The sequence below is a fragment of the Anolis sagrei genome, chromosome 3, assembly GCF_037176765.1.
Source record: "Anolis sagrei isolate rAnoSag1 chromosome 3, rAnoSag1.mat, whole genome shotgun sequence".
NCBI classification, from domain to species: Eukaryota; Metazoa; Chordata; class Lepidosauria; order Squamata; family Dactyloidae; genus Anolis; species Anolis sagrei.
This window is the reverse complement of record NC_090023.1, coordinates 242,273,514-242,291,482: the sequence shown is the minus strand read 5'-3', so window position 1 is coordinate 242,291,482 and position 17,969 is coordinate 242,273,514. Positions and strand designations below refer to the sequence as shown.

The 17,969-nt window shown below is 39.4% G+C and overlaps 1 protein-coding gene across 27 annotated transcripts in view; it reads right to left on the bottom strand.

Annotated features, from left to right (window-relative positions):
* MBNL1 (muscleblind like splicing regulator 1) overlaps positions 1-17,969 on the bottom strand; it is a 213,943-nt gene that overhangs the window by 5,860 nt on the left and 190,114 nt on the right. For 7 of the 27 annotated variants that reach the window (XM_067465999.1, XM_067465992.1, XM_067465997.1 and 4 more), the window contains 6 exons: positions 12,055-12,312; positions 10,054-10,107; positions 8,967-9,120; positions 7,665-7,769; positions 4,858-4,893; positions 3,768-3,862 (listed from right to left, as the gene is read on the bottom strand). In XM_067465999.1, coding sequence (XP_067322100.1) covers positions 3,768-3,862; positions 4,858-4,893; positions 7,665-7,769; positions 8,967-9,120; positions 10,054-10,107; positions 12,055-12,312 — 702 coding nt within the window. The remainder of the gene's footprint in view (positions 1-3,767; positions 3,863-4,857; positions 4,894-7,664; positions 7,770-8,966; positions 9,121-10,053; positions 10,108-12,054; positions 12,313-17,969) is intronic. The other 20 variants (XM_060767684.2, XM_060767692.2, XM_060767688.2 and 17 more) reach the window with 10 other exon arrangements.

The window sequence follows — 17,969 nt, the reverse complement described above, 5'->3', positions numbered from 1 at the left end:
AATCATTATCATTTAGAAAGGAGTATAAATTAACTGTTAAAAATTCATGCAGTGCAGTCATTTCAAAAGCCCTTTTTGTTGGCCTACACAGAATTTTGTGGATATCAAGTTTCTGAAAAAAATAACAAATCTTGAGCCTGTGGATTTTGCAAGCTTAATTTTAAGATGCTATCATACACATTTTTTTACAACAAAAACAAGAACCAAGACTCAATTTTCTGGTTAAGCTATGCCAATATTCAATGAAGCACACACCAGAGAGCAGGCATGGTGTAGTAGTTTTGGGTACTGGACTAGGATACAAGGAGACCAGGGCTTGAATACCAATCAACCATAGAAACTCACTGGGTGACTTTCGGCACGTCACACTTTGTCAACCTCAGAGGGAGGCAATGGCTAACCCAGAAGACCTTGTGACAGGTTTGCCTTGGGGCTACCATGAGTAAAAATTGATTTAAGGGCACACAACAGAAACTACACACCAGAAGAAGTACTGAAAGGGTGAACTATAACACACTGTTCAAAGCTGGGTTTAACAAGCATCAGATATGTGGCAATCCATGCATTGTGATCTTTATTTCATCTTTGAAGCTGGAATGCCATCGAAACATTTATTTTGGTATTTAGGAATCGGAACGATTTCCCAAAGTTCTTTCCACAGCAATGCTATATTGAGATACTCCCAATGCATTCCATCCTGGCCACCGAGTCTCATATTTTGTAACACACCCTGCCAGATATGATCAATAGAATTATACTGAACCAAGCTCCCAAGCTAAAGTCCATTCTTAGTAAAAGCTTGAGTGGAAGAGAATGTATGTTTCAATACGCTGATGCTATTTTGTTGTTGCTGTAGCTGATGTTTCATAGGTTTGGCTATATTTACTAGATGTTACTTTGGTCATCATTTTATGGTTTCAATTTTTTTTAAAAAAAAAAAAATCCTGCTTCTAGTATCTTAGGGCAGAAAAATGCTTCCCTGATCCTATATTTCTTCTCTAGATGCCCTTTATACATTTTGACTGCATTTTTTTTTGTTTTGCACATAATCATTCCCCAGGTGTAATGAAGCTTCTCATACCATTGTTTTTCTACTGCAGCAGGAGAAGTTGTTGCACCCAGCTGTGTAGAAGCTTCAAGGGTAGTGCTGTCGAAATAGACCAAGGACCTTCAGCACCCGTCAGTGAAGATGAAGGGGCCAACTCTTAAGGACTTCTGCATGCATGCACATTGCATTTGGATGGCATTACATTATGTCAACATTGCTTATGCACTATATACATATATCACTCATATATGTATATACTGAGGCTTTGCTGCAAAACTTGACCAAATGCATCATGAAGACCCAGAGATATATGCATGAAATGATTAGATTGTACAGCAAAGAGAGAAATCCCAGAATCTAGGTAAGCAATTGCATGGGTTTTCTTTTTTAAAATATAGGTGAAAATATGTGTGAGTGATTGGGCTATATTTACTAATGCTTTCTTTTATCTTTTGAACAAGAGTTCCTCAAAGTTATGGGTAGACGAAAAAAATAAATCAACTTCTAAGATAACTGAACATTTCCTTAACCGTTCCCTAATTAATTTGGCTGGAAATTCTAAAGAGCTATCACATTTAATTATGTAGCAACACTGAATGAGTCTTTGGTAGAATTTTTTCTTGATTTGGCAGAATCCTAAATTTGAATCAACTTAATTCGGGAAATATCTGAATTGTAGTGGGACACCTCAAAGATTATTAAACATAATATTAAACTTGGTTGTTATTGTAACTCAGACACAGACAGACAGAGTTTGCCCCCATCCACACTTACTGTTTAGGGTGGTGTAGGATTGGATCAACCCACAGGTGGCCACAAAATACATGCAGGCTGATTCAGATTAACCCAGAAAATGCCAATTCATGGGTCCCTACTCTGGGTTAAAATAACTTAAGAGAAAGCACGAATTTTGGAGGATTTGGGCTTTCCATGAGTTATGGCAGTGCAGACACCCACAGCTGGTTCCTGTGTGGAACCTGCTGCAGGTGTCCTGAGAGTCATCCCATGGAATGACTGCCCCTTGTCCGCATGCTGCTGTTCGCTACAGCAGCGTCAATGTGACCTATCTTCTGCTAGGATCTCTTCCGACTTCTTTCTATGTCTTGTGAATCATGAAAGAGATCATTTCCATCCTCTTTTCAAGTTACCAGATATGGAAGGAGCTCAGTGGAGATCTAAGCAGACAGTGGGCCACATAGTTTGTGTAACCAGCAGCAGCACATGGGGAAAGTGTGTGTGTGTGTATGGGGAGGGGGGAAGTTGGTCCCTGTACAGCAACACCAAATCAGTTCTGATGTCACTGGGCAGTAGAGATGCCCTCCCATCACTGAGGCAGCTCAGGGCATTCCTGCTGAGTCACAACGAGAACTGCAATTGTTTTGGATGTCACTTCTGGCCTGCATTATTTGTCTGTGTAGATCTACCCTTTGTTGCAAAAATGGAGGCATCTCTCCAAGTTCATGATATAAACCAAACCACAAAGCACAGAGAATGGGATCTGAATCTGTGACAAGTCTATCTTTTGATCACATTATATGAATTTATCAGCACTTTATCTAATCCTAGTGCTTTGGACCGGAGATATTGAAATAAGACACTACAAAATTGTTCCAGTGTTTTGCGCTCTTTCCTAGGCGCAAGAGCATTGAAAATAATTGTGAGGCCTGTGGGACTTGACAGTGGATTCTTGCTTGAAAAATGTTCAAGTCTTTTGGTATCTAATCCTGTAATCTTCTGCCTCTGTCTTCTACTTACCCTGTCCTACTGAATTTTCTGTGACTTCAATATCATTAAAGAAGAAAACAAGCAAAGAAAAACTTGTAACTGTTTTGCGTTCATCTAGTGTCCTAACCTCTTTATGGATTGTTCAGAAATTTTGAAGGCTACTTCCCTAAGGATATGTGAGTAACACATGACATTTCTATGTAAACTGCTGGACAAATCTTGGAGGCGATAAGGGAAAGTGAATCGTCCCTTTTCAAATTCAAAGAATGTCTGGAATGGACAGCAGGAAGAAAACCTACCTAGCATGTAGCCAATGACAGTCCTAGCAATGCTGGAAAGAACGGCTGAGGGGGAAATTACAAAAATCAGTCTGCTAACTGGCAAATTTTGAGATATGAGGAGTTGACTTGGAAGTTAGACTGCGGAAAGAAAAGAGGAGTTGATAGTGGTGCATCTGAAGTGCGAGTTTAGGAAACAGGTATGCTGAAACACGAAACACTCTTGTACTGGGTTAGTATTAATTGTTTGATTTTATCATTTATTCAGTAAAATGCTGTTATGATCCTTGTTTCAAACATCTGCCTAAATGGGGGCGGGGGGGGGGGGGGGAGGAGAAACAAACAGCTATAACCCTGAATCCATGACAGAATACACTCAGTGGTACTATAGATTGTGTCTGGATGTCTTCAGTATTATCTTGCCATGATTCATTTGGTGACCTTGCAAACTATGGTCCCTCTGTCTTAGCCACTATTCTATGGAGAACCAAGGAAAATATACTCAGTGTTTCATTTCACTCAGGAAAAGAAAATGTGAACTGTTTCAGTATTGGCAAAAGAGAAATTAAGCTATGCTGCTGAACTTCAGAGAACGTGTAGGCCAACAAGAGGTACAAACAAACAAATGAACAAAAACAAAACAAAAAATCTCCATGCTCCTTCCAAGCACCGATTCTGAGTTACAGTTTAAGAAACAAAGCTGTAAATTAGCAAACCTGGTTGGCTGTGGCTGTTGCAGCGAAGGGGACGCTTGTGGCAGATGTTGTTGCTGCAGACACAGTGGCGGGCGTAGCGCCGTGCACCATGGGAACTTTCGGAAGGAAAATCATATAAGCAAACATACAGAAGAGTGTAGCAGTATGGGAAACCATGGCAACAGGTGAGAGAATAATTGAGTATGGTATTTATATCAGCAGATAAGCCATGGGACGAGACATCGCCACCAGCGGAGTGACATGCAATTGTAGCGCAAAGCAGAAAACATTCCAGAGAGCAGGAAGGAGAGAAGATGAAAGAAGAGGGAAGGGAAGGGAGTGGGGAGAAAATGAAGGGAAAATGCTTGTTACCATCAAATTATGGGAATCGATACAATCAAAATTAATTATTTCACTTTATATTCAACAAACTTAAAATAGGCCTTAGCATCAAATCCTTACAGCTCTTATAATAACCACACCCTTATCCCTCCCATTTTAACATTTTCTATTGATATTGTCATAGCCAGGCTGATATAAAATTCTAATTCTGATTTACTTACATGAAATATAAATTTTGTTTTTTGTTTCTACAACTGATAGCCATGGTGTAGTAGTTTGAGCGTTGGACTCTCACTCCAGAGACCAGAGTTTGAATTCCTGCTCAGCCAACACACTGAATGACCCTGAGTATGTCACACACTCTCTCAATCTCAGAAGGTAGCTATGGCAAATCCCCTTTAAACAAATCTTGCCAGAAAAACCTCATTATATAGGTTTGCCTTGGGGTTGCCATAAATCAGAAATGACACACAACAACATTTCTACAACACTGGAACTCAGAGTCCAGTCAAAATCCACAACAGCTGATCAAGGGGAAGGAAGCTGGGAATGTGTAACAAAGCAACTTGATAACAATAAAAGGACATGTATTCTAGGTGGCCTGTGTCAATTAAATAAAGCAATTGCATTTAATTGACAAGTGTTAGTGCAAGGTGAGGGAGAATGGATTTGCACAATAGCTATACATTAAAAATCAGCAGTGGATTTTGAGAGTCCATGAGCTGCTAAACAAGTTTTAAGATAATCAAGAAACAAAGCTGGCACCTACCAACACTTGTAGCGGGTGTCATGCACAATATTGAGCCTGCCCATCATGCATTGCAACAGGAAGGTGGATTTGCAAAGGGAAAAGAATTAAAACAACCCATCACACGTGTAATTAGGAAAATCTCATTTGAACAAAGAAGAAAAATTGGTTATTATGGGAAACACTTGCATGTAATCATCAGCACAGTCAAATCAAACAGCAAGGTGGTGGTCAATTAGAACTAGTCTGACATGAGCAGGGCAGAGGAGAAGCAGACTGAACTGTGTGCTGGTATTTTGATTAAAATGAGTTAGGCAGTAAGGAAAATGTAGCTCTAACAGTATGAGAAAGTTGCCTGGTTTAAATAACAGATTGATTTGATGATTTATTTATCTCATCAGACTGATTTCACTACTGTTTCCTGTAAAAACGGCTTAACTATTTTTTTAAAAACCCTATACAATATTATAAGAGCATTCACTGAAATGTAATGCCTGCTTTAAAATACCAATACTGCATTATTGCCACAGTTTGGGCTCACATACATGCAACATATTATTTCGCCTGTTTGCAAGCCATCTTAGAATTTCTCGTTGTAGGGATGTTACTGTGCTTCTGTGAGTGCCTGGACCAGTTTAAGTATTACGCTAAGCTATGTAAACTATGTCTCCACATGTGAAATTATTGTATATACAGCAACACACAAACCAAAATAACACTGCAATAAGAACTGCTGTCACATATTGCCCAGAAATGTCTCATAAGACAAGGGAGTTCTTGTCTTGGTGTACTCTTTGGTCTAGGAGATTTCTGTGGACTGGAATACCGACTGAACTGAAAAGATCTGACCATGGTGACCCATGATTTAGTTACATCCTGTTTGGATTACTATAATTCATTCTCTATTTGGGGATGCCTTTGAAGAGTGCTTGGAACCTTCATCTGGTCTAAAAAGCTGCAACCCAACTGTTAAATATAGGTGGATACGAGGCATGCACAGCTCCATTGATTTAATAGTTCAACTGGCTGTAGATGACCTTAAGGTTGTGACCTTAAGGATTGTATTCACCCATAAGAGCAAGATTAAGCTTTGAGATCTCGAAAAAGGCCTCTCTCTCTCTCTCTTGTCTTCATTTTTCGCAGCTACATGTGGTAGGACCATTTAAAAGAGCCTTCTAGATGGTTGCTTGCAAGCTCTGAAACTCACTTCCTAAGAAGTTTAGACTGCTATACTTTTCTAGGCAGGTGATCATAGAATCATTGAGTTGGAAGATACCTCGTGGGCCATCCAGTCCAATACCCTGCCAAGAAGCAGGAAAATCACAGGAAAATCATTGATGACGTTGAAGAAAAGATTCTTTCAGAATGTATTTGTTTTTAACTGTCTTGCTTTTAACTTTTAATTCTATTGTAGGTTTATTTTTAAAAACTATGAAAATTTCAAAGCTGTATCTCTCTTGATCTTTGTAAAAGTCATATTGAGTTCCAGACTGGGAAAGAGGTGGGTTATAAATAAAGTGTCATATAAATATAAATATATATGATAATGATAATGATAATAATAATAATCCCACTTTTAAACATGTACATTTTATGAATGGACAATATATGAAGAGGATTAAGAAACCACACTAATCTATGGTATACAGCTAATCCTATAAATATATCTCACTTACTCAGGGCAAAACAACATGGTGAAGCAATAATGCAGAAACAGGTCCAGATGAGTTGTAGATAATTTCTGACTTACACATTATCTTTTCTCTGACGCCATAAGTATTAGAGAGGTAGTTCTTTGCTAATTTTATTCTCAAACTTATAAGATGAAGATAATTATGACTTCATCTACTACAGTTCCTCTCCTACTCTTAAAAATCTACAGAGGTTTAGGGGACCTTGCAGGATAGTTTAAAGTTAGGGATGGGCAACTGTGCAGAGTACAAGGATCAATTCCTCCTCCTCCTTCTTATTCTTATTATTCTATGTTTAGTATACAATTTGAGTCTCTACCAAGAGATGAAAGCAGGATATAAATACTGTAAATATAAAACAGTAACGGTATATTTGCATACACTTAATATGCTAATTATAGTACAGTACAAAACATTTTATTAAGAAATTTATATCCTGTCCTATATTACAAGGCCACAAATATTTTTTAAAAAACAGACTAATTTAAACAGGCATATTAAACAATATCACAAATTGAAATAGGGTTACATAGTGAAAATGATTTAGAACAATGTGCAGAGAACTATTTTAAACTGGTTCCAACTTCTAAACCTGTTTATAAATTGTTAAATTATTATTTGTTTCATGACTCCTGCATGTTAATTAGCAAGCTCTAAAAAAGTTTTTAAACATATATTTTGGAACATTTTTCCAAAATTTACATAAACATATTATTTATTTTAATTTTCATGTATTATGCCCCTTGATATTTAAACCAACACACATTTTTATACTGGCTTTGCAGCAAATGAATATGAGGAAGCAATGGAAACCTATGGTGGAATAACTTGCAGGAATGGAAAAGACAGCTGTGTATGACCCCTTTGATGATCATTCATTTAACAAGGAAAGACATTATCATTAATTCCACCTTAGACTCAATTGAATAACAAAAGTGTAAAGCTCCTGAATTTAATCATAAAGTATTTATCTTGTATTTCAGAAGAAGGCAGTTTAATTTAGAGTGGACAGTTAACAGAAAATGTGAGGATTTCTGTAGTAGAATTTTATCACACGAGGAATTATATCCACACTATGAAACAGTATTATTCAATTTCTTGTTCAGTGAAGTGAACTAGCATGCTAATTCTACTTACAATGAAATACCTTTCTTTGCCATTGATTTTCAGTGGAGTACACTGGATCTACAGAAGTGGAAAATGGGTGACTCTCCCGAGCTTTCTCTGAAGCTCTCATCAACCCTAGGCACCAAATACAAATTTAAAAAAGACCTAGAGCAGTGCTAGTCAAAAGAATAGTGTGCAGACCTTTGCCCACCTGCGAACATCAGCACTGATCTGCAGCAACTTTACACAGAGCAATGTGAATGTGATAACAATATGACATAAAGATACTACTAGTCCCTGATACACTGAAGAAAAAACATTGATCTTGGTCACTAGTTGATAGTCAATTAGCTTTACAGAGGAATAAACATGATTTTGTCAGGTGATTACATCACAAGGCAATAAAAAATTCATCAACTCAAATATATTGTGATAAATAATCATCTAATATAAATGGGATTCCAATGGGAAGTTGTATCTAGCAAACTAAAATATGGCAGTCAGTAAGGTTTTGGCATTGAACTTGGATACTAGGAGTTTGAATTACCATTTGTCTATGAAAAACCACTAAACAACCTTGAGCATGCCACATTACTCCAGCCCAAGAAGAAGGCATTGGCAAACTCCATCTGAATACATCTTTACCAAAAAGGTGGTAAATTTGTTTCAATGCCACCATAAGTAGGAAATGATTTGAACACAGATCAAACCCCAAGATGAAATCTTAGGTGGGCTTCTGGAATGCACTTGCAGTACTTATTTTAAATCTATCCTCATCAATAGGTATTATTTTATCTTTCCAGACAGTATGGAAGCTGGGAGTGAGAAAATCAATGGCAAGGCATCAAAAGACTTGAGATTTGTTTCTGCAACTGAAGGCTTTTAATAGTTTGGCTCTAAACAACTGCATGTTTATTGTGTCACCTCTTCATGATAAGTAAGCAGTGGGACACATAAAGAGGTTTTTGATTAACTCAGTGAGCAAAGGGGTCTTACAGCATTTAAAACAAACAAAAAAGAACCATACAAACAACTGAAGATGTGTGAAATGAAGGATTAGGCAAAACAGGCACAAAGGAGAAGACTTCCAATGCCGTTTTGATACGTAAGATGGGCACACCTTGGAAATGCAGATTTTCACAGTAGGCCAGAAAGCACCCAACACCTTGCTTCTAAGACAGACATAGGCAGAAACTGCAGTTTAGCAGCCAGAACATCTTATTGTTTTGCTCACAAGGAGCCAATTCAGACTCACTAGTGAATATCTGGGAGCTCTCCAGGTGACCTTGTTTCTCTCTCTTGGTTCGAAAGGAGAGGGGAAATTGCACTTACCTGGTGGGAGGAAGGCTGTGTGCTGTTGCAACTGCATGTTTGCAAGAGCCTGCTGGTATTGGAAGATACCAGTATTAAAGACTGCGGTGGCACCATTGGTTTTTTCAAGCGCAGGCCTCTTTGGTAATGGGGGGAGTACAGCTTGAGGAATTCCCTAGTGGTAGATGAGTATAAGACAACCCAATTAAGGAAATGGGGGGAAATGGGAGCAGAAAGAAAAGGAAAGAGAAAAGAAACAGAAAAAAAATCAGTAAGGATACAACCATTGAGCACCACCATCTTTTTTTCCTTGAGCAAGCAAGCAGCGGAGCGGACTTTACTATTCAAACAAAGGGCGAAGCCAGAGATTTGTATGAAAATATTACTTCTGCCCTTCCAGTATGATTCTGTTGGATGATGATGCATGAGAGCTATACACTAGCATATTCCACTACATAAAAGCTCCAGAGTTCTGTTCTGTTTTGTTTTGTTTTAGTAAGGAAGCAGCAATAATGGGGGGAAAAAATAAATAAAGCTGCACTGCTAGCTCCATGAGTATTGACAAGTCAAAAGCCATGTTAAAGAGAATTTTTACAGAGTAAATGAAAACAGGTTAATATAATATTAAAATTCTACTCCCTCTTCCCCCGAAGTCTAACTACACATGCAAAAAAGAACAAAAAAGTAAAAAAAAAAAGTACCACACCATGCTGGTACTTTTAACATTGCATTACAAATGTTAAATCTACATAAGAATATAGTTAAAGCCATGCCAACCAAACAGATACAAATATATGTAATACACATTTTTAAAAAATCTTTTTTTAAAATCTCATTTTACTTCATTTAGAAACATCTACAAAATAGTTCAACTGAATGTGGGGTCCTATATCTTAGGGGCACTGGCCGGGAAATAAATGTAACTGTGAACTATATCAATAATCTCCCCATGAATTGGATTAGGAAACCACAATCAGTTTTTGCCCCTGTTTGATCTTACATTATCAATTTACAGGAAATAAGGAATATTTATGCTGAATTTAATTTTTAAAAATTTGTATCTACAGTAAAGCTACATGCCAAGCTAAAAGGTGAAAGGTCATAGTACCAGGTCAAAGGTTGCCTCGAGGGGTCGCTTCAGTGATTTGACAGCCGACTGAGTCTTAATTAGCAGGCAGCGAGCACATGATGGCAATGGGCCAGTGGGGTTCAAGCGCATTAACATAAACAGCAAGCAGAGGTGCATCATGGGGGCAGCAGTGCATTTTTGGGTAGGTGAGAAAAAAACAAATAAAAAACAAATCATCGGAATGCCATATACAACGAATAACAAGACTAAGCATGCACAATAAAGGCACTACTAAGTTGTTATTGTGAGGATACACCTCTATGTCGTTATTTACAAACAAGGTATTCTAACAGGGAAAGAGTGAAAGAAAGGAGAAGAGGATAAGAAAGAGAGTCTGCCTTCTGTATTTTCGCTCAAGTATCCATAAACACAGAAAAATGGACTCTCTCCTGTTGTCCAGTACTGGGCTATGAATATCATGCAACATTTCATATGAAGTAGTATTTTAATGGTCAGATTGTGTAACCACATCAAAAATATAGGACAACATTCACAGCTGAGCAAAGAACAAAGAAGGGACCCATTAAAACAGCTAATTGTTAACATCCCTTCAAATTACATTCTGAGCAACTCAAGCATTCCATAATTTCTTCCAGAGTGCGGCAGTGTTGCAATGCCATGTCACAGTCAAATTCCCTACTGCACAACATTATTTATGAATCCACCGATATATTTTAGAGAAACAAGAGAAATCAAAATCCTATTTCAGAATCTCCAGTGTTTCCACCCAGCTGTTGGAAGCAACTGCTCCTAGGTAGTTCCAAATATTAGTCCAACTCTATTCCCATAAAAAAATCCTTTAGTATAAAGTTACTAGAAAACTGAATATAGAAAAGTACATGTCACTGTGTTTATGCAAGTTTGACCATGCATGACCAAATATTTGATTATTTTGTTCCTGTTTGCAAGAATGACTAATTTTGCAGATTTTATTTCCTAGTCTACAATTGTTTCTGCATAATCTTCACATACTATACATGTCCTTGTACTTTGTTGAAAACAGGTGTAATTTGCACAAATGAATTTCTTACTTTGTTCTGCTTTGCTCATCACTGCACCAACATTTTTATGTTTCTCATTTGCTCATGTGGGTCACTGTTTTTTTTGGCAGGGGACTAATAGTAACCACTGAGTCTATGCCATTGTATCTGTATTCTCTTTCACTAAATTTGAGATACACGTCGCAGAAACTTGGAATGGATTTTCAAGTAGTTGGGCCATTGCTGAATCAGCCATTTTTGGCAAGTGCCAGAAGGAACTGGTAAGACATTATACACAAAGCAAATGGATATATGAGAAGAATCATGCAAACTGGTCCTTTGACTTCTCTGGTACAGAATTCCAAGTACCTTGCCAAATGATAAATTCCAAGATTCTTTACGAGGGAAGCTAGTCAATGAAAATGGCATGAAAATGACAAAATTGTGTGATGAAGACATCCCATAAGGATAATGGAAACCACAAGAATGAAGAAACAGTAGTACCATGGGAAGAAAGTGAAGCTGTGTGAGAGCAACTATGCAGAACTAAGCCTATACTCTATAATGGGATATTATTCTTCCACAACAAAAAAACAGGAAACAGAGTACAATAAATAACAGCTCATGAGATGAGTGTCTTGCATAATTCTTATGTAACAGATCATATGAAAACCTCTGGACTCATCCCGATAGGTATAACAACGAGCTAGACAGAAGCTTGTATATTAATCATCACACTGTCAATACAATGATAAGTAACATAGCTTATAATAAGTCCATTTGAGGCACGCACCCATATTGAAGGAGAAGTTCAACTGTTTTCCACAAGTTTTAAAAACTAAACTTGAAACTACTTAAGAGCAGTTATTGCTTGAAAACTCCTTGAAATAAGGAGAAGAGAGGTACCTGAACACTCATGTCTTCCCCAAGGAATGTTAAGATGTTAACTGTGGTCTGGATCTGGCAAGTGTTTTTGGCTTTGCAAAATGTCTGGACTTACCATGGCTGCAGCTGTAGCTGCTGCTTGAGCAGCTGCTGCTTGGTTGACCTGGTACTGAGCTGCTTTGATCTTAGCTTGCAGATGTGCAGGAGGGTGAAAATATTTGCACTTTTCCCTTGAGCATCTCCCCTTGATGTAATCCATGCAGACAGTCACGGTGTTGTCATTGGTATCAATCATTGCGCTGTCGGCAGGGTGAGCAAACCGGCAATCGTTTTCTCCTCTGTTACAATTGCCACGCTGATATTCCCGACACACCTGGAGTGGAATTAAAGGGCAAGCCCAGTTATTTCAACAGAGAAAATGAAACAAGATGAAACAAAAGAGAGCAAGACCTCTCTGCCAGTAATTGCAAGGTGCATCCAGTCAGTTGTTTTTGCCCCACCTTGAGGAAATGTCTAGTATTAAACTGATTGCTTGGTTGTCATGCCCTGCAAGGTTAACTCTTTAAACTGTTATGCTAGAAAATGAAGCCTTCTTGCTGCAAACTGGATTGCACAATCTAAGCCCATTTCTCCCCATTATTAAAGGGATTTGCATGTTCTGTTTTTTGGGGAAAAGGAGGGGAAGTGTTTCATTTTTTAAAAAAGAGTTTCTAATTCTCTGCCTGGGACGCCACCTGCTATTTTAATTTGTGTGAGCTATTGTGTTGGCACGTGTCTTCAAACTGTTTGAGGACGTATGGTGACCCATGAATTTCACAAGGTTTTCTTGGGCAAGGAACACTCAGATGTGTTTTTGCCAGTTCCTCTGAAATATAAACTATAGCACCTGGTATCTATTACCTACCCAGTTCTTTCACCTTAAGAACAGACAAGCATCCCAAGCTCTGAGGATTACCTGGGAAGGAATCCCACTGGAGCATTGCAGCGCACCCAAATACCTGGGAGTCACTTTGGACCGTGCTCTGACCTACAAGAAGCACTGCCTGAACATCAAACAAAAAGTGGGCGCTAGAAACAACATCATACGAAAGCTGACTGGCACAACCTGGGGATCACAACCAGACACAGTGAAGACATCTGCCCTTGCACTATGCTACTCTGCTGCTGAGTATGCATGCCCAGTGTGGAACACATCTCATCACACTAAAACAGTGGATGTGGCTCTTAATGAGACATGCCGCATTATCACGGGGTGTCTGCGACCCACACCACTGGAGAAATTACACTGCTTAGCCGGTATTGCACCACCTGACATCCGCCGGGAAGTAGCAGCCAATAGTGAAAGGACCAAGGCAGAGACATCTCCAGCTCATCCCCTGTTTGGGTATCAGCCAGCACGTCAACGACTTAAATCAAGACATAGTTTTCTTAGAACTACAGAGACACTCGCTGGAACACCCCAGCAAGCGAGAGTCCAAAAGTGGCAGGCCCAAACCCAGCACCTCAATTCATGGGTGATACCAGATGAGAGACTCCCCCCTGGGCACTCAGAAGACTGGGCGACTTGGAAGGCGCTGAACAGATTGCGCTCTGGCACCACGAGATGCAGAGCCAATCTTAAGAAATGGGGCTACAGGGTGGAATCCTCGGCATGCGAGTGCGGAGAACAAACCACTGACCACCTGCTGCAATGCACCCTGAGCCCTGCCACATGCACGATGGAGGACCTTCTTGCGGCAACCCCAGAGGCACTCCAAGTGGCCAGATACTGGTCAAAGGACATTTAACCAAATACCAAATTTACAAAATCTGTGTGGGTTTTTTTTCTTTTTCTTTTTCTTTTTAATCTCTGTGTTTGTTTTGCTCTGTTAGAATTGTAATACAATGGTTGCTGATGACACGATAAATAAATAACCTACCCAGTTTTAAAAGCAGCAGTGAATTAATTTTAGCTTTCTCAAATAATCTGGTTTAGCTTTGAAATGTGTAGTATTCCTGTCTCTTTGTGTATGTTTTAGATTAACACAGAATTGTGTCAACCATCTGACACACATTAACAAAATTTATTAACCCAGCATTTCCACTATCTCACCACAGGAGGGAGTGCACACACATATAATGCTTTTCTTGTATACTTACATTCCTTTTTAATGGTTCGTTTTATTGACAATAAGTCTGTGATTTTATGTGGAGACAGTCTAGCAGGACTGAAAAATGAGTATTAATGTTGAAAGGAACAGATCCATTCTAAGACATTTTCTTGCTCGAGACAAAGTAGCAAATGGCACTCTATATGCATCCAAATCAAGGTCTAGAACACCCAAAGCCAACCAAGTTATTCCAGCACAAGACAGCCAATTTCTAGTCCTTCTATATCTACCTGGCAGTAAAACTGCAATAAATAACAAAGCAAATTACATTTTGCTGCCTATGGGGTAACCGATTCACTTTGCCTTGGAGCTATTGTAAAAGGAAATAAAAGAAAGTCATTTAATATAAAAGTGTACAATATTTGCAGTTCTCTACAAGACACTGATTATGAAGTTTAAGTGTATTCTGAATTAAAGATGTATAAGAACCAAGAGATACAAAAGTCTTGGAGCTAGTTTTAATGCCTCTTCCCTACTCCTTGCTTTACTTACAAAGCAGACTATACCATCTTTATGAAATCAGTATAATTTTGGTGTTATCTGACCTGAGATAACACCCACACTACCATCATAACACCATGCAAGGAAGTATCTTTTCTACCTTGTACAAAATCAATGGTAACTACAGCAAAAATTCTCGAAGGAAAAGCTCAAAACCTTGTGCAACAAATAGATTTTTAAACAAGTCAATATGAGAAATCTGAACAGCAGACAGCATAAAGGAAGTGATTGAAGGTATCTTTGTTAGCTTATGGTAATCCCATAATTTCATATGATTTTTTAGACAAGAAATACTCAGGGATGGTTTTGCTTCTTCCTTTGAAAGCATCTAGTAGTCATTGGCAGTCTCCCATCCAAATGCTAACAAGGCTAAATCTGCTTAGTTTTCAAGATTGGGCAAGATCAGGCATCTTGATAAAAACTTTAAAAAAATAGTTGTAAGGTTATTTTTTCTTATGGTTATAAGAAAAAAAGTATGGTATGAGATAGAAGATTTTTCATCTTTGTCTAAATACTTAGGGTTGTTGTAGTCATTTTGCTCACTTTTCAACTGAGAAATGGGAGTAAGGATTTGCCCAAAGCCTTTGGAAAAGGTTCTTTTCTAGATTACAATTTCCAGAATTCTACTGATCATACCGGGTGGAAGTCATCATTCCCAAAATAAGCTTTCTAATCTGCAAACCTTCCAGAAAGCAAATGGCAACTAGAAAATGCCATGTAAACAGGAGTAGAAATGTGGCAGGGAGGAGGGAGAAACTGAACCTGAGGAAAAAAGAGCTATTGCCTATTTATAGAGGAAAAGATTTTATGGTTGTTGAAAAGGCACCGCTGATTCATAATCAAAACAAAAATGTTTTTAAAGGGTTGGAGCTGTCTGACTAAAAGCAGCAGTACCAGCTTCTGGAGAGCCAGCAACCAATCCCCTAGAAGGACAAAAAAAGCTCAGATCGCTGGCTGGCTTGGCAAGAATTTCATCTTCAGGAGCTGAGAAAATGACAGCCGTGTCCCCTTGCCCCACTTAACACACAGCAGAGCCAGAGCCCCACTCTAGAGAAAAGGCCGCCTGAACTCGGCAAAACAGCAGCCGCCGATCGAAAATTGCCCAATTAGGCTTGAAAAGGAAAACCACCTCCAGCCATTTTGCTTCCCTTGCATCCTCCTTGCTGTGCTTGCCTCAAGTTGCTAATCAATGCTGCAGTCACTTTACACTGCTCAGCTCATAGTTAACAACCCTTCCTGTATCCAATCCATGTAGCCTGCCAAAACCCAAGGTTTGGACTTGGGGGTGGGTGGGGGCTTTTCCTTGAATGAGTCAAAATCACGTCCCTGAGATTACATTTCAATCCAAAGTGGTCTCCCACATGTTTGGAAGGAGTGTGCATGGGAATACCAACAGTAGTGATATTTATGCAAGCTGCTCAAAATGATGTCATGTGACACACAGCATTTAGCATTACAATGTGTGACAGTAGCTACTGATATTAGGTTTTAAATGTTTTAACTTTTATTATGCATGGTTTTATCCGCTGTAAGATGCCTTGCCCTTAATTGGGGAAATGCAGGGTATTAATTTCTTAAATAAATAAATAAACATATGTTGTGCAGAATATTTTCTCCTGGTGGTAGACAAGTCTCACAAATCTTGTTTTTGTCATAATATTAATATAGTTGTTGTTTTGTTGTTCTTGCAGCTCTTCCTAGTATATTTCACACCAGAATGTATTTTGCTTTTACAGACAAGCAGCAGAAGAAACCAGCTCTGGCTGGGTCTACACTGCTATATAATGCAGTTTGAAACTGCATTGTATAGTCATTGTAGACCCATATAAGGCAATTCAATGCAGTGAAACTATATTATATGCATCTACAACAACCATATTATACAGTTTCAAACTGCATTATAGGGCAGTGTAGGTCCACCCCCAGTGAGTATTAGAAAACCATTGTATCCCTGTCGTGATGTTATTTCCTCATTTTTCCTGTCCCCTTGTCATAAGGACGTGGTGGCTCGCTGCATCCTTTTGCTGAAAGGGTGGGGGAGGAAGGGACTCAGCAGCCGTGAGTGCTCTGGAGGGCTCCCAGCTGCTGCGTGGCTTCCTCAGGCCCTCCTACCAGGAGGATGGCCCCAGGAAAGCAGGCAACAGTGGAGAGCCCTCCTGAGGGCTTTCACATGTCTTGCTCTCCTCCCAGCACAAGAACGGGGTGAGTGGCCCTGTCCTTATGGTGGCAGGATGGTCCCAGGAAGGCAGGCAGGAGCAGAGACCCCTCTGGAAGGCTCTCCACTGCTTCCTGTCTCGCTCTCCTCCCCACATCCACAAGGAGTGAGCCACCCAATACTTATGCAGAGAGGATGGCCCAAGGATCAGGAAGGAGGATGGGGAGGAGGATCAGTGTGGGAGGGAATTGGGGAGGATTGGTGTAGTGGCCGCATGTCTCACCCTCCTCCCAGCATAAGAATGGGGAAGTAGGCTCACCCCACCGAGCACGTGCCCCCCAGCCAGGCCAGCAATGCACACAAGACAAAAAAGTTTGCCCATGCCTGTTTTAGAGCATTACATATGGATCTGGGCAGTACTAAATGAGCTTCAGATAGTAATAACATGATGGTAAGCCAGGATCCTGACAAATTCTGGGTTATTATTCACAACTGCATGAGTTGATGTTTGCCTGATCATTCCCACTTGGCTTCTTCATCAGAGAGTGAGTAGCCACCATAGCCAGAAATCCTCCAGGAGGGGAAAAATTAAAGCTTCGACTTACCTCTGAACCAGGCATCTGATTTGCTATACCCTTAGCAAACTTGAAATTAGCTCACCATACTGACATGCTCAGAAATGATAAACCAGGATTCAATTTAAAACATAGTGGTAAATTTGGTCATGCCTTGATTAGATCAAGGCTCCCAAGCACATTTCTGGCTGAGTGGAGATTTGAGCCCTTGGGTGCATCTACACTGTAAAATAAACACATTTTTACAATTTAACTGCCATTCCTCAATGCTATGGAATCATGGGAGTTAGATATGGTCTTTAGACTTCTGTGCCAAAGAGTGCTGGTGCCTCGTCAAATGACAACTTCCAAGGTTTCACAGCATTGAGCTATGGCAGTTAAAGTGGTGTCAATCTGGCCACAGTACAGATGCACTCTTTGACTCAAGTAATTTCACCACTAATCTACACTGACTCTTGATGTAGTACTTGTTGACACAAGTGGGTGTTGTTATGTAAATAGCTCTGTTTAGCAGAGATGAAACAAGATAAGACATCTATCCAGTAAGAGTGAGTAAGCATCTGGATACTAGTATAAATCTCCTCAGCCACCTATTTTATTTCAGATATTTCTCCTGACTTCCCTGACATTTTTGTTTCTTTTACAACAA